General features: G+C 45.4%; 1 protein-coding gene across 1 annotated transcript in view; it reads left to right on the top strand.

Moving 5' to 3' along the window:
- FBXW4 (F-box and WD repeat domain containing 4) overlaps window positions 1-15,759 on the top strand; it is a 62,646-nt gene that overhangs the window by 6,215 nt on the left and 40,672 nt on the right. Inside the window, 4 exon segments of the mRNA XM_009466068.2 lie at window positions 4,816-4,911; window positions 7,735-7,920; window positions 9,104-9,236; window positions 11,738-11,832. Of these exon segments, the coding sequence (XP_009464343.2) occupies window positions 4,816-4,911; window positions 7,735-7,920; window positions 9,104-9,236; window positions 11,738-11,832 (510 nt within the window).

The following is a 15,759-nucleotide window of genomic DNA, read 5'->3' on the forward strand; positions in this document are numbered from 1 at the left end:
TTATTTGAACCCATGTCAATAGGAACAGGGGGAGCATAGAAGACAGACTGAACCTGGCGGTAAGCTAAATAAGGGTCATGTGCTAAAGGAATTCAGGTGGAATTTTTGTCCTGGAAGAGGCGTTTTGAAAGCCGGCCGGCTTGTTGAGGACAGCAACAGGAGCTCCTGACATAAATAGCTTTTCCCTCTTGGCTGTCTGTTGGTGGCCCATGACTTGCAACTGCACTGAGACCCTGCCACTTAACAGGTGTGTCTCGATTACACAAATAAGTGCAGTTGGTCCCTGTGTTAGCCATCCCTGCTACAGGGCCAAGGTTGAAAGTGGGGCTTAGCCACTGTGACCTATTTGTTCCTCTGTATGACCCTTCCAGTCATGCCTGAGGCAGGCTGGTGACAGCTTTTATGCAGATAGCAGATTTTGTCCACAGAAGAGATTCGATCCCAGCAGGTCTCTGCAGACTTGCATTTCCAGATGAGCTCTTCAGCACTTAATATGTAGCAAAATGTGAAGGACTTTCATGGGTTAGGATGCCCCATGCAGCTGGGAAAATATGCAGTATGACATGTTGGTGTTATCTTCTGTAACACAGTATATGTTGTTGCAGGCACTGTTGTTTTGGCACATGCTGAAATTGTAGATGGCCAGGAGGAATCTCCCTGGGATGCTGTAAAGCACGGAAGCTCTTGCTATTGCAGAAATACCATTTCTGGTGGCAAAGGAGCTTGGCTGGGGAGGAGATCATTGAAAGCAAAAATGACTGGAGGTGAAGCTTTAGGAGGAGATGTGCTTAGTCTCTGGTTGAGTGATTTTATTTTTTTTCTTTCATTGCTTTCTTTTGGAGCCTAGGCCAGCGACTGCCATGGTGGCTGAGGTCACTTGGGTCAGTGGTGCTGCGGGGGGATAGTCCCAGTCTCTCACTTCAGCAGCTGGGAAGTGGGCTCCAGAAGGAATATTATATTTCTTTTGGTAACTCTGCCAAGAAAGAGAGGAAATCCATAATTTGAGCAAAATACTTTAACTTTTTTTTGTAGGGTGGGGTGAGGTAGGAAGGGGGAAATGAAAAATCCTTTATAATGGGTTGCTTGGGATGGCTTTTATCCTGAAACTCTCTCTCAGGCTGCAAGAAAGGTTCAGCTTTTCTTTCTTTGTGTAACAAAGTCTTTGTAAAGGGAGCTTCCATCAGGAGTGCGTGCAATTGGAAATATGCATTAGCTCAGGTCATTTATTGCACCGCATGGTTTGGGATTCTGAGAGTGCTTTTCGGATTAATTAGCTAATAACAAAGATAGCCTCGCATGTTCTGGATCATATAACTTTATCAGCTGCTGATAATTGTGATGCCCTAGCAGAGGTGGTAAAATGATGGACTCTGGGCTTTAAGAACATTTTCCTTGAATTGCATTGAGTTTTCATATTCAGTGTTCGCTGGTTCCTTCATCTTGTGTTTCCTGTCATCCTTCTAGGATGTTGGGTTGTACTTCAGTTGCTTTCCAATGCAGGGCTGTGTAGGTCCTGGTAAAAATAGCCGTCCTTCCTCAGTGAGTCAGCCTTCAGCAGTCTTGAAGTTCACTGCTGGGTGGCTTCTCTTGGCATTCATGTTCTCAGATCTTGATTTCACAGAGCACTTAAGCATGTCCTGAATTTTAAGCATGTGGCTTAGTATTTTGCTGGATTGCATACTGAGAAAGGTCAAGGTATTCGCTGGCTGGTGGATACTGGTCCCTCCACAGCATTTTGCATAGCATTTATCTTCATAAGGTGGGTTATTCTCCTGAACCTTTGGATGTGCAATCCAGTTGCTGAAGTGGGAGGTACTTGGTTAAGTCAACCACTCAGTGTAGATGTGTGATGTCTGTTGATTGTCTCAGGTCATCATGGAACAATTCTTAAAGATTTGCATGTATAGAAAGTGTGTTGATCGTGATTGAAGCAAAATGGTCTTTGTAGGGGAGAAAAGGATCTTTTTAATCAAATGATTAAGTTTATATGGTGATGTGCTTTTTAACTTTCTAAGATTTGAGAACTGCTCTCATGCATTGCAGTGATGCTCATCACCTTTTTTGATGTATTCTGGGAGTTGCTCTGGGGGGTGCTGTCGAGGAAGCAAATCAAATTATATCTCAGCACTTGATTCCATCACTGAGCTTGATTTAACTTCTCTTCTGGTATAGGGGATCAAATGTCTCTGACCAACACTTGAAAATCCTTGCAGTTCTGTCTCTTCTGCCCTGGTATAGGCAAAGGGGAGGGATGTATTGGTCTAAATTCTACATCCCCTTTCTTATGGCCTCCATATGTTCTGTCCCCTTTCTTGCCTCTATTTTGAATAAATAAAATGTCTGGGAAATAAAAGGTGGATGCTCCTAAGACATGTTTAAATTAGCTGGATCCAGAATTGCTATATGGAGGAGGCAGGCTGGATGAATAATATATCTATTAACAGTAAAACAAACAAGATGACAAAACAAACAAAACCTCCCCAAACCCCACCAGGCCTCCCCCATATAGTCCTCCCCACTCAACCCTTGCCCATTCCAGCAGGAACTGTTGATTTGTGTGAAAGAATGAAGTGTCTGTTACAGGAGTAACTGCAATATCGAACTGGTACTGTGGGCCAAGCTGATGTGTGACTCTTTTCTGAAATTCCTTTTTTTCAGCAGCAGGAGGATCAAGGCCTGCCTCCCAACTAGAAACACCAACACCAGCAGTGTAAGATGGAGGCTGCTTTTTTGACCTTGGATTCACCTTTTTTGGAGCCTTGGAAATTACATCTAGTCTTAGTAGAGTTTGTGCGTTGAGCTCAGGATGTCTGGTTGGGCCAGTACGTGTTGGGAGGGGGTTGTGGCGTGAGTGCATTTTCCATCACTGTGCAAGCTGGCGACTTAAAATCTGTACATGGGGAGAACTTAACTGAGGGTTGAGTGTGGGGAGGAGAAGTGTTTTGGAGTAATGAATGGAATTGGATGTAGGCGGAGAGCCTGAACTCTGTCTGGGAGAGTAATAAGCAATGAGGAGGCTGCTGGACCTGGCCTGACTTTTCATTGCTGTGCATTCCTCATCTCAGATGCTGTCTGGCCCCACGAGCTCCTGCAAGTGCTCTCTTTAAAAAAGGAATTCCTCTTTTTGCAGCCTTGGCTAACTCTATAGTATATTTTATATTTTTTTTTAAAGGGTTAGGAGAAATAAAGAGCTCATAGCTTCCTAAATTCAGTTTTATTTGGTGTGGCTCTACTGATCATAAACTTATAGTTGCAAAGCTTTCTAGGGGACGAAAAGCTTTTCTGTGTGTGGTTTCTGTTTTTGTTTAAAATGGGTCACATGCCCAGGAATGCAGTCAAATTATAATGGTGACTAAGTGCCGGAAAGCATAGAAAAGGGGAGGGAAGGGTGAGCAGAAAAAAAGAGCCTGAGGCTATGGAAGGAAGGCTGGGAAAATGAGAATCTGGCCAGGCCCCAGGGCCAGGTTAGAGATTCCTACACCCATTAACAACCACAGGAGATGTTTATTTACAGGGAGCTAATCTTTGTTTTAAAAATGACAGAGTACCCAAAAATCCCACTTTTGGGGAAGTGGGTTGGGGGCACGGTAGGGATGGAGAAGGGAACTGGTTCTGATTGGGCACCAGTCCCCATCTCTCAAGGACCTTCCCTTCATCCTATGCATCTGGGAACATTGGCTGTTGAGAAATGCATGAAAGGGGGATAAACTCTCGTCATCTAGTAAGTTGTCATCCCTAGTTACAAAGGATAACTTCAAGAGTTTCTTCTTGTTTGTACTTTTCTGATCTTTTCTCCCTAAGCAGCTCCACCAAGGATATTGAATAATTAAGTTTATGATATGAGAAAGATGGGAGCCTAAGCTGCCTTCCCCCCCCCACCCCCTTTTATCAGCCCTGGATCATGAAAGCAAAACAGATGTTGAACAGCTGTTTGAACTGGCTATGTTCATGTAGACTCTAAAGAGACCTTGGTCACAGGTCTCTGTGGTACCTACCTTTTGTCACCTCTTGAGCTGTGTTGATCATGGCTTGTCTCAGCTCATCACAGTAACTTTGATTTGTATCCCAGCAACTGCTTATGAACTACAGTCTCTCTTTTAGTAACTTTGTCTGACTGTAAGTAGAGAATTTTCCAGCGATATGGTGGAATTCTCTATCCTTTGGTGAGCTGCTGCAAAAGGTAGTCCGTCTTGGGAGGATGTGTGTGCATTGGGTGGTTATACAGATGAATTAATTTTGGTTTTAGTTTGAACATATCTTGATTTCTAATTATTGTATCTGGTTGTGTGATTGCCAGGCAGGTGAGGGTCTGGAGCAGTTTCTTTACTAGTCTTCTGGCTAGACACACTCTTCTGGCTTCCAGTTTCAGTGTTCTCCTGACTAGTGTTTCCTCCATCTGTTCTTGTATGGTGTTGTCCTTATCTTAACTGGCTTTCTTTAGTCTCTATTAGAAGAGTGATGTCCTGTTTCTCTGGTCTGGTAGTTTCTGTGTCGTCTTGTTTTGATTGCATTTTGTCTGAACTTGTGTTGCATTCAGTATACTAGATCAGCTCTTGATCAGATCTAATGCTTGTACGCTAGTGATCATCAGGGATAGTTTTCTTTGCTGATAAGCACCCACTCTGCTCGGTGTTCCTTTCTTGTCAGCTCTCATGAGTGCACTTGCTCTAGTGTGGCTCAGGCACCATCAATGTTTGCCGGTTCATCATTTGTGGAACCAGAGTGAGAGCATACCTGTGACCAGCTTGAGTGTATTTGTTGTCCGTATAGTATCAGTCCTGGTTGCTAATCTCATCTCTCTTCCTTTGTTTGCAGAGCGGCTGGCATTCCAGTAAAGGAAAGGGTGAAAGTATCTCAGAACTGGAGGCACGGACGCTGCCGGAGGGAGACGGTCCTGAAATGGAAATGCAAGCAAGTGGCTCCTTTCTCTTCTACTTTGTTCTGTGTCCTGTGTCAGCTGCTGTGGGGCCTTGGGTTTGTGTCTGTGCCCTGAAATCAGATGTTTCCTGCTCCTTGTGATCCATGGGATCTTACAAGTGGTGTCACTGGCCTGTTTTGGATGTTGCTGGCTAGCTGGGCATGGGGTAACTGAAGTTGCTGTCTTGCCCTAGAGGTTCACTCTGACAGTCAAGAGCTCCTCTCTTAGTAAGAGCTTGAATTTGGCATTGTTCTGATCTGTGCAGTTCTAGTCAGATTTAGCAATCTTTACTACAGACTTCAAACTGTTATGTTCCTATCTATTGCTGTATACCATGAGCAACTTTCCATCCCGCTCTCACAATGAGCATACCTTGATTCCAGACGTGGACTTATGTGTCCCCTCAAAATGCTTGGTTTATCTCCCGTGCTTTATCCTGGCCCCTGATTTGGATGTACAAATCTAAAATGCTAATGGCCATTCCTCTAACTTATGCTTCTTCATTCTCCTACCTTATGATTTTCTCCTTCACTAAAAGAAAAAAAAAGCATGTTTGACATTAATGAGAGGAGATTGTTGTTAAATTCTGGCTTGCAAAGGTGTACTCAGCTTTCAAAGCAAAGGATAAGATAGGTCTCTTGTCTGAAGACACAGCGAAATTTTCTGAAGCACATCTAAATTTTCAGCCTTCAAATCATCAGACAGAAGGAGAAATGAGAAAGACTATGGTTTGTTAGATGCTGAAGAACAGGGACCTGCTACTGAGCTTTCATGCCTTTTTGTGCTGTGTAGATTGAAGTGATGGATAATGTGCCACTGCTTGTCTAAAGTCCTGGGAACAGCTGTAATGAGCAGAGTGGTTTTTGGTGCAGGTTGTATACCTGCCTTTGATGTGCTTGCGACCATCTGTGAAGACAGGCTCTGTGAATGTTAGAGATCATTACTAAACCACGTTCCCGAGTGAAAAGGCAAGGACTGATTTAATGAGGCCACCGTCCAAACTGCATCCTCTAATTTTCATTTATCCTGCTTTAAATTTGTTACTTCTCCTTATGAAAAAGCCGTAGAAAAAGGTAAAAAGCTAAACTGCAGCAGGAGGAGAGCCACAGAAACTGGCTGTAGACTAGGTAAGCTGGATATTCACTTGCTTTTAGAGGACTGCGTAGGAGTGGAGGAAGGAAGGGGAAATCGAAGTCCGCCTAAAACCAAAGCTGCCGCTCCAAAGATGCCTCTTATTTTTTCCATGCATATGATCAAGTCCCAAATGAACATTATAACCTATGCTCAACTGCTTTGTCTGTGTGACTAAAGCCTGTTATTGGAGATAAATGCAGGCAAGCGGGAACCTTCTATCTGATAAGCAATCTTGTCCTCTTGCTTGTTTCTAGTCCCTCGTTGTGTTGAGGTGTGGCTGTGCGTAATGGCTCTGCTGACACAGAAAATCATGACCTCTGAGGATGAATGATCTGCAAAAAAGAGGGAGACAGGTTTTTATGAGAAGTCCCCCTGCTTTCAAAACAGTTTGTTCCTGAATAGTTTGAAAACTGAAAGGCTGCTCTATGGAAAGGCTCTGATTTTGCTCAATGTTTGCACGGATGTTGGTGCACTTGGCAACAACTGCAGAGTGGAGACAATTTCACACATCCATAGGACACGAGCCCCGTGTCTCTTTGTATCTGGCCTTGCCATATCCAGGAGGCCTATTTGCTGATTCTCTGGTAGCTACACAAAAGCAAGATCTTGAGCAAAGAGCACACTGCCCAAGCATGCGTTGTAGCCTGTTCTGTTTTCTGTATTTTGGTTTTGTTTCAAGAATAAATAAACTTCTTGTGATGACAGACTTGGTTCAGGCATTGCTTGAGTGTCGTCTTCTCTTCTTGATCTTCCAGGGAGTGAAGCATGTTTTCCACTTCAGTCTTCAAAATACTTTGGAACAGCTCCTTTAGCCGTCCACTGCTCTTGGCCTGGAACCTGTTTGTAGGAAGCTGCCGTTGTCCCATAGATAGCAAAGTGCAGATAGGGTGTCTGGGCTCTTCTGAAAGATGGGCAACAGAAATCAAGAGAGGTTGCTCTGCAATTGCTTTTGGCTCAGCAGTGGAAGAGATGTGAATGTAGAAAAATACCTCCTCTACATGATGAGCGCAAAGTTCTTGGATAGCCTCAGGCTTACCCTGCTGCTTTATGTATTGGCATACAGAGAATGCAGGAGGTAGAGGACTTTGTCTGTAGGAAGACCTGTGTTATTTGTGTGACCTGCTCCCCTGCCAAGACACGTGTGAAACAGCGGTAGCTTTGTGGTCTCTGCTGGGCATCAGCAAATGACATGCAGGATCAAGACTGACTGTTTGCACCAAGAGCCTCATATTAAAGGCTCTGTTAGAAATGCTCAGCATAGCTCATAAATGCCTGATAGTCTAGTTTCTTAAAAAGTACAAGGCTCATGAAGAGGGGTCAGGGAGCCTTAAGTATTTCCTATCTAAACTCATTAGACTCTTGGCCATCTCTTTCAGAGATTCCATGCTTCCTTTTCCTCAGCTCTTGGTTAGAAAAATGCCAGCAATGTGATTTGCTTTGTATGTTGCTGGAGAAGTTTCACTTCTTAGCTGTGCTACTATATTAAGCCCTGCTTTTGCTTGTGACCAGCAGCTCCAACTTCACAGTTTTCTTGAGTGGGCATTTGCTTTTGTTGATATGTTTACATATGCAATCTTTTCTTTTTTTTTCTTTTTGTGTGTAAGGTTGGTTGGTTGGTTTTGTTTTGTTTTTCTTCTCCCCACCCCTGCACCACCACCCCTCAACCTGCTGTCTGTTTGCAGTTTGATGCCCTGGATGGAGCTGGATGGCGAGTATCTCTACCTGTCTCAAGCAGAGAACATCCAGGCCTACCGGCTCTGTCCAGATGGTACAGGTTTGCAGCGTCACCCTCAAGCTATCTTCTCTGGCCACCAGGAGGACGTATGTCGCTTTGTTCTTGTCAACTCCCACATCGTCAGTGGAGGGGGGTAAGTTGGGTGAATGAGGGAGCCCAAGGAGTGTGGCGGTGAAGTTGGAAAGGTTTTGTGTAACTCCAGCCCAGAGCAGCGGGGTCAATCTTGCTACACAGTGTCCTCATGCTTGGCTGGATTCAACTGCTGCTGCTTCCTCTCTTATGATTTGATTCTCTCCTGAAAAAGCTTCTACTACAGCAGTGGAGGAGCTGAGTCTCATGCTGTTGACCTTATAAAGTGTCCTGCTCTCTTTTGAACTTGTGTAGATGTCCACAGGATTGTTTAATTGGGATTGACTGATCAGACAATCCTGACTGATGTGCAATTTTCATTTCTTTCCCTGTTAGAGTCAGAGTAGCTAGACTGCGTTCTAATACTCAGAACTGCTGGTTAACTGGGACCACAGTGGTGCGTAAAGCTTTCTAGAGACAAGTATATGTTTATTAGACCTACTGATATAATTGTGGGGAGGGGGAAAACTGCCAAGCATTCCAGCACACACACACTTCTCCAATTAATTTTGCATTTGACTGGCCTTTTTCAATTACAGCAAATGACAGAACTGTTATTTATAAAGTTTTAGCTATTAATATACACAGCGCTTAAGCACAGAATTGGGAGATGGAAGCATGGCTGTCTGCCCTGGATATCTTGAGACTCTCCCCTGTGAACCGTAGCCCAAAATTCAGGTGAAAATGAAGGCATGCATTTAAAATTCCAGTAACTGCATTGGTTGAAAAAAGTCTAAATGTCTTTGTAGTTAATTCAAAGCATAATACCCTGCACGGCTGCTCTGAAATGAATGAAAAGCTGAGACTTGGACATGGGTGAGAATGACCTCTCACTTGTTCCCTTACTCCAGCCATTCAGCATCCAGCCAGAATTCTGGCAAGCTCAAAGCAGTAGGAGGAGGAATGGCTGCTGTGCTAGTTTCTGCAGCTTAACACAAAGTGGAGGGTGGAAAGATAGCCAGGAGGATTTTTATGTGTGGCAGATCAGGCTTTGACTGGCCAGATGTGAGACTGCAAGAGAACAGGTGATATGTGAGGAGTGGAGGATTAATAATGCTGCATGAATTTCAGCTCCCATGAGAGATCAGTCCTGGTCTCTTTGTGGCACTGCTAAGCATTAATGGAAGGTGCATGGCCAAGGGAGATGCGGCTGATACAGACTCCTTGCCTGGGGATTTGTTTTTTAGAGATGGAAATATTGTCCTTCACAAGATCCATGGCTCCTACAGTGTCAAGTTCTCTGCGCATGAACAGGAGGTGAACTGTGTGGACTTCCAAGGTGGCCTCATTGTCAGTGGCTCCCGGGACAGAACAGCGAAGGTGAGCAGTGATGTTCCAGCAGGTGCTGCTGCAGAGGTGACCTCAGACGTCTTGTGCAATTAATGTTTAAGTGTCAGCAAAACAGTTGTGAACCCTGTCTTGTGTGTCTGCAGGAGGAGCACTGGGTATCTTGGTGTAGGCTTATGTCTCTGAAAAGATACTTGCTGTGCCAGGCTTTTAAGAAAGAGATTTGGCAGTACTTGATGACATCAGCTGCTGGTTTAAACTAGGAAGTGCAGCAGGTGGCAGCTGATGTTTTGCTCCTTTCACTGTACATCTGTCTAACACTAGAGCAGAGATCCATGCCAATTCGTCTGAAATTTGCCATGCGTATCTCAAGTACATCCTTGCTTTGTGATGCAGTGCTGCTTCACATACTCTCTGTTTGTATATTTGATCTCTTTAAGGGATAGTATGATGTCTTTCCACATCTGTGGGGCTGTGATTTATTTGCTTGTGGTTTGGTGTGGGGTTTTTTTATGGTTCTTGGTTTGCAAACCAGGAGTGAAGTTAGACTATGAATACTGTTAGCTCCCATTTTTCTCGTCCAGTTGGCATCACTGAATCCTATCACGTAATTTTTGGCTATTTCCTTTTGAGGGAGGATCTTGTTGATTTTTATCCTTCTGGATCTGGTTGGCAGTGCTGTGTTCCTACATGGACCTGAAGAGTTGTTCTCCTGAGCTGTAGCCAGCTCTGTTTTAGTAGTTTAGGAAACTCCACGTAGGTGTGTCATCCTTGGCCTGCTAGCATGATGCAGTACCTGTAGCATCTTCAGAACCACTCATTTCATTCTTAGAAGTGGTTGCTGTATGTTGAAAGCTTTGGCTGTTGCTCAGGGTGGGCTCATGGGGATACTCTTGGTCCCTGGTACGTATTGTAGAGCATTAATGGAGATAAGAGGAAAAACTGCTATTCCTATTTTGCAAGAGGGGAAGTTGGGGCGAAGAAAGACTTAGATATCTCTTTCAAGTTTTTATAGGAAGTATGTGGTAATGGGTAACTATCTGACAGACTGCTTGTTGGTCCCTCTGTATGGGTGTACTCCTGGGTAAAATCACTCCCAAGCAGAGCAGTGTTCAGATGCAAAGGGCACTGCTGGGAATGCTGCTTGCCTCCTGGGAGCAAGGCCTTGGTGCTGCTTTGTCTCACATTTAAGCAGGGCTGCTCCTCTCTGTTCTGCGGAGCCCCTTTGCTGGGAGAGTGCCTTCTTGCTGCTTCCCTGGCAGCTGGAGGACAGACCTCCCCGACCTTGAGAACAAATTCCTGAAGGCCAGAGGGGAATTTAAGGCTGTTTTTCTTGGAGCTAGTGTGAGATCTTGCCCACCCAGTGCTCCCCACAGCATAGGCTCTAGGGATGTTCACCTCTTATTTTTTTTATCATCTCTTTTGTAGGCTGCCTTGTTTGCCTGAATGAGACTCTTGGAGGGTGGAAGGGAATCCCTACCAGCCTTTTAAAGGGGCTCTAAGTGTCTAAGCTATTGAGGGCTCTGCCGAGTGTTGATTAGGACTAAGCCCTGAAGAGCTGCTAATGTACATTCCTGTGTGATAGGCACCAGATAGTGTGCTCTGAGCAATATTTTTAACCTGTAGGAGATAGGGATGCCTTAAAAGAGTTAAGCTTTTCTGCTGCTTTTGCTGACACTAGGTGCTAAATTCCCCGCTGACAAGAATAGCCTGCAATCCTGGGCATTATCAACAAACAAACAAATAGGGCACTCCCGGCTTTGAAGTTTTGAAGTGAAACGTTGGGGGTCGGTTACAGAGAACTGGGGGGCTCAAGTCCTGTGGGCCAAGAATGAGGGCAAAGTGGGGAAAATGAGGGCCACAAGCAGAGGCCCCAACAAGAATCTGGGGGACTTTATTAGGACCCAGAAACAAAGCGGGGGGGGGGCTGTAGTGAACTGGTGAAAGGGGATGTGCATGTATGCACAGATGGGAGTGGGAAGAGATTCTCTCACAGTGTCAGTGAGCAAGGGGGCCTGTTTGAAAATAGCCTGGGGTATACTTAAGAAATTTGGTTGAAAGGGGGTGGGTTTATAAAAAAAACAAACCCTATTTTACATGATAGTGAACGATTAATTTTATAGGTAATATGAATGGAAATTTTCCAGGGATGGTACAGAGTCTTCCCAACTGTTCAAGAGAACAGCGGAGATTTGAACAAATCCCACTTCTTGTTTATTTAACTACAGAAGATGAGAAGTCTCTGTGTTGAGTGCTGCGCTAGAGAACATGTGGTAATGAGGGTGCTCTTTCTGTTACCACTGGGATGGAAGGTCATACTCATAAGCTGAATCTTTGTGTAACTTTAAGTGCTTGTTTCTGCCAGTGATTGAAGGCTCTGCTCCTCAAAAATAAGTAATGGGAATTCAGGGAGAGGATCTCGGGGAAGGTGAGCACGGCAGTTTTGGCAGCTCTTCCAGCACAATGTTAGCAGTGTGCATCCTACCTTCTGCACCTTCTGAGTGATGTGGCATAACATGTATCTCTCTCTTTAGGTTTGGTCCCTGTCCGCGGGCAGAGTTGGGCAGTGTCTACATACAGTGCAGACAGAGGATCGAGTGTGGTCCATTGCTATCAGCCCATTATTAAGGTAACTGAGATCTCTTTATTCCCAATTTCCAACAGAGACAAGTAAAGGAGTTGGACAGGCTGTGTTCCCGCAAGTCTCTCCGAGGCACCAGCGTGACACTTCAGGGACTTTTGATGTGGGTGGAGGCTGATCAGGTGCTCGTGCCTGCAGCAGGAGCTCAGGGAAGAGTGCGTGGTCTTTGTTCCCCAGAGCAGCTGAGTGGTCTCCTCATAAAGAGGCTGTGAAAATGGCCCTGTGTTCCTGTTACTGTCCCAGGTGGGACCTGTTCGTTCTTACTTGCAGAATGAAGTCTCTGACTTACTCTGCCTTGCTAATTAGAAGCAATGAGCTGGATCCTCTTGAGGTTTTCTGTACTGAAAAGATGCCAACTTGTATTCTCATTATCTGATAGAAGAGATGCCAAGAAAAGAAGTCCCTGCTTTTTTGCTTGGGAAGCTAGCTTGGAGCGGTGTGCAGTGGTTAGTGCTCAGTGTTTTTGGTAAATTGAGCATGCTGGACTGGGAAAGATGGAAGTGGCGTTCAGGGATGAGGTTTTCCAGCCTCTATGGCCTGTAGCCCTGTGCTTCTAGTATGGGCATAATGCTGCAGCTGCAACCTCAGCATGGGAGGCAAGGGCTGTACCTACACCAGTGTCTTCCAGGGTGTTTTTCAAAGTGCTTCTGTTCTTGAGGAAGTGAAAATCTGAGAAGCTTAAACTCTGGCTGTTAAAATCTTCCACTGGCTAGCAACGATCTGTCTCTTTGGTGCATTGTTAAGCTGGTCTTCTGCATGCAAGAGAGATTCTTCCTCAGCCTTCCTCAAGGGAGGAGGGGAAGAAGAGCTATTGTTGCTGTCCATGTCATATATGCAACTAGTGAATTTTAGGCTTGTGCAAAACCAAAATACTTCCCGCAACTGCTGTCCTCATTAGATTTCCAAGCTTGTTTTGCAGGCAGCAGAAACTTAGTGGTACGGAGCTAATGGCATTATCAGGGAAATGACCCTCGAGGCCTGCTATGATTTTGCCATTCTCTTGTCCCATTGCTCTGAGTGTTTGAGACAGATAGTGTTTTTGAAGAAGTGCCATGTGTGTTAATGCTGCTGCAAGATGTTAGATAGAAGCCCTTTGCCGTCTTTTGTGCTGCAAGGGCCTCTTTTCTAACAGACAGGCTCTGGCTCTAGCACGATGGCTGGTTAGAGCCCAGTGGCATGCTGCTTCCTACTCCTAAGTGATGACCTACTGAGGTGGCCTCTTGTCAGGACAGTGTTCCTCTCCCTGGTGTGCACGCTTGTGCACACTCTCTGTCACAATATTTACCCACTGTCTCCCCATCCCCCCTTTCCTCCCTGCAGAGTGATAAATGGGAGGTAGTAGAACAGCTACCCCATGAACAAGTGGGCTTAAATTGTGCACTCTCATTTTTTTCATGAGACTCTGGACTGTACCAGCCTCCCCGGCTAGCCCACCCTACCGCCCCCCCCCCCCCCCCTTACCCCTCAAAATTTTGGGAAGGGGGGGGTGGAGAATTAGAGCCAATTAGCCACGTCATTAATTCTTCAATTTGACGGCTGATATAGCAGGGCCTGAAACACGCTGCTGACCTCGTATAATGGGAACCCTGCTCCTTAACATATTGACGATGGGAGAAGTTAATTAAAATTCCACAGAGAGAAGGTGTCGGCTAACCTATAAACCTGTCGCTTCTCAGAACAAATCGCAGCGATCCTAGAAGAGAGAGAGGATCAGAGCAGGAGGGCATGTGGTGGGGGAGGGCCAGGGCAAGGGGCAGGGGAGATGAATTTTTCACTAATAGGTTTTATTGCTTGCTGTCTAATGAGGGTGAGTATCAAAAAGATAATATCTGGTTTCTAGCACGGTCTGCTTTGGGGAGCTCTGTGGTTTCTGTTTTATTTGCAAGAGCCCATATTTCACCCGTATTCATTCCCTATGCACTTGTGTGTGAAGCTTTTCCTCCCTTGCAGTCCCCATCCTTCTTGCTGGAGCTTGGATGCATTTGTTCCTCAGTGAGGCTGAACGTGGCCTATAACCTCCACTTCCTCCTAAAACATTTGATGTGCCCTCCCGATTCTCCCTTCTCTCTTGTGCTGGTGTAAACTGAGAGCTCCTCCATAAGAACGGATAGTTCTGCTGGTGTAGAACTGCTATAGAATCAGGCTCCAACCGCGTAGGTATTTTGGCCTGTCATTGCTGAGAACCCACCAGCTCTCTCCACTATGGACACGTAGAGCTCAGGAACAGCTCAAAGCAGTTGTGCGCAGAGGGGTAGAAGCAGGGAGGGCTCCTCTAGCTGTAGCCATTTGAAAGTGCTTTGGAGAGGCTGCAGTTTCCTGACCTGGAGGTTTGCCAGTGACTCTCTAGAGTAGTCAGGGTTGTATTCTTACTGAACTTCAACTGTTAATGGGCAGGACTGAAACTTTTCTTCTTGCTTTTCAGTGATATCTCCCTCTGTGTGAAGCTTCCTTAGAAAGTATCCCATGCGCTCCTGACCCACAGCTGGGTTTTCTGCTGTGTCTGCTGTAGTCCTGCTCTAATGGGCAGTGCCTGTATGCCCAAACTAAACTTCAGAGACTTGCGCTTTTAAAGTGCGGCTTCTCTGGCTTCAGGCATCTCTTTTTGGTATTCTGCTTTGATTTGTCTGCAAATCACTACAGAGATCCTCCTGCAGATGTGCTGAGCTAGGGAGGAGGCTTCCTTGCTTGTGGGGATGCTGGGCTGGATGCTCAGAGGGTCTGCAAACAGAATGATACCCATAGGGGAGATTAAGTACGGTAAAAGGGTGCCAAGAGTACTGCATCTCTTCTTACTGTGTGGGGGAGAACTGTGCTTAGTCCTTTGTATAACCTTTTCAGCCACGCAAGTGCCTTCGCATCCATGAGTGTTACTGGAGCTTCATTGCTTTGGGGATCCCTAACAGCGCCCCGCAGGGTAGCGGGGATGGGCAGGGCATTGTGTTCCTTCTGGGTTTTCAGCAGGTCTTCTGTATAGCTGTAGTGGTCAGTGTGCTTGGGACAGCAGGTCCCGTGTTGCCTGTCACATCAGGGACTAGAGAAGAGTCTGAGAGTGTCCTTAAAACAGGGTGCCTCAGGTTGCTCCAGCAACTGTTTTAATTGGTCTCCAAAGCTGTCCTTCTCCGTGGATTAGTAAAATGCTGTACTTACAGAGAGACTGTGTACCCTAAACCATGTTTCTTAGCTGCTTGTAATCCCCTTCCCCCCGAGCTCATTTGCCTTTTGAACTCTGCATCATGCAGATGTTAAACTTTCATTTACTGGTGCTTACTGCGGTGACTTATGTGTGCTCAGGGACCAGGGCAAGCCTGAGTGCAGTGGACCAATTCAAATGTGCAAAGTGAGGCAAACCCAGGGGTTTCTAGTGGAATAGTGGCACCTTCATGCTTTGTGATTCCCTGAGGTGGCAGTAGCCAGGGAAGAGAAGTGACCACTGTATACTGTTTAATTTGACAGATAGGTTTATGGAGAAAATGAGGTCCAGTTGCCTGGCCTTTATGGCTGCAGAAACGGGAGGCTTATGATATACGTTGTACTACTGAAATGTTCCTTTATTTAGGGGAAAATTTGTTGCAATTTTTCCCCTAATGATAGAGAAGCTTGTAAACTGGAGGGGAAAGAAAAAAATTCTTTATTAATCTTGGATTCAGAAATTCTTTGGTGTTGGATTAAAGTAAGTATTCAAATCTAAGCTGGTTTCTGCTGGGTCTGGCCACTGGCATTTGCTATTTAAATTTTAAAATATTTATCGTGAGAGCTGGTCTTCCCATGTTGTACTCGAAGTGTGTCGGATTTTAAACCAAGAGATGATGGAGGCACAAAAGTGGTTTTCAATGTTCAACTATAGATAGAGAGCTAGGAAACCTTTGGTGCAATCTGGGGCAACGGCAGGCAACCCTAATGTGCCCTATTGCGGCA

Source organism: Nipponia nippon, unplaced genomic scaffold (assembly GCF_047370975.1).
Source record: "Nipponia nippon isolate SJK-2023a ecotype South Korea unplaced genomic scaffold, ASM4737097v1 scaffold_3, whole genome shotgun sequence".
In the NCBI taxonomy this organism is placed as follows: Eukaryota; Metazoa; Chordata; class Aves; order Pelecaniformes; family Threskiornithidae; genus Nipponia; species Nipponia nippon.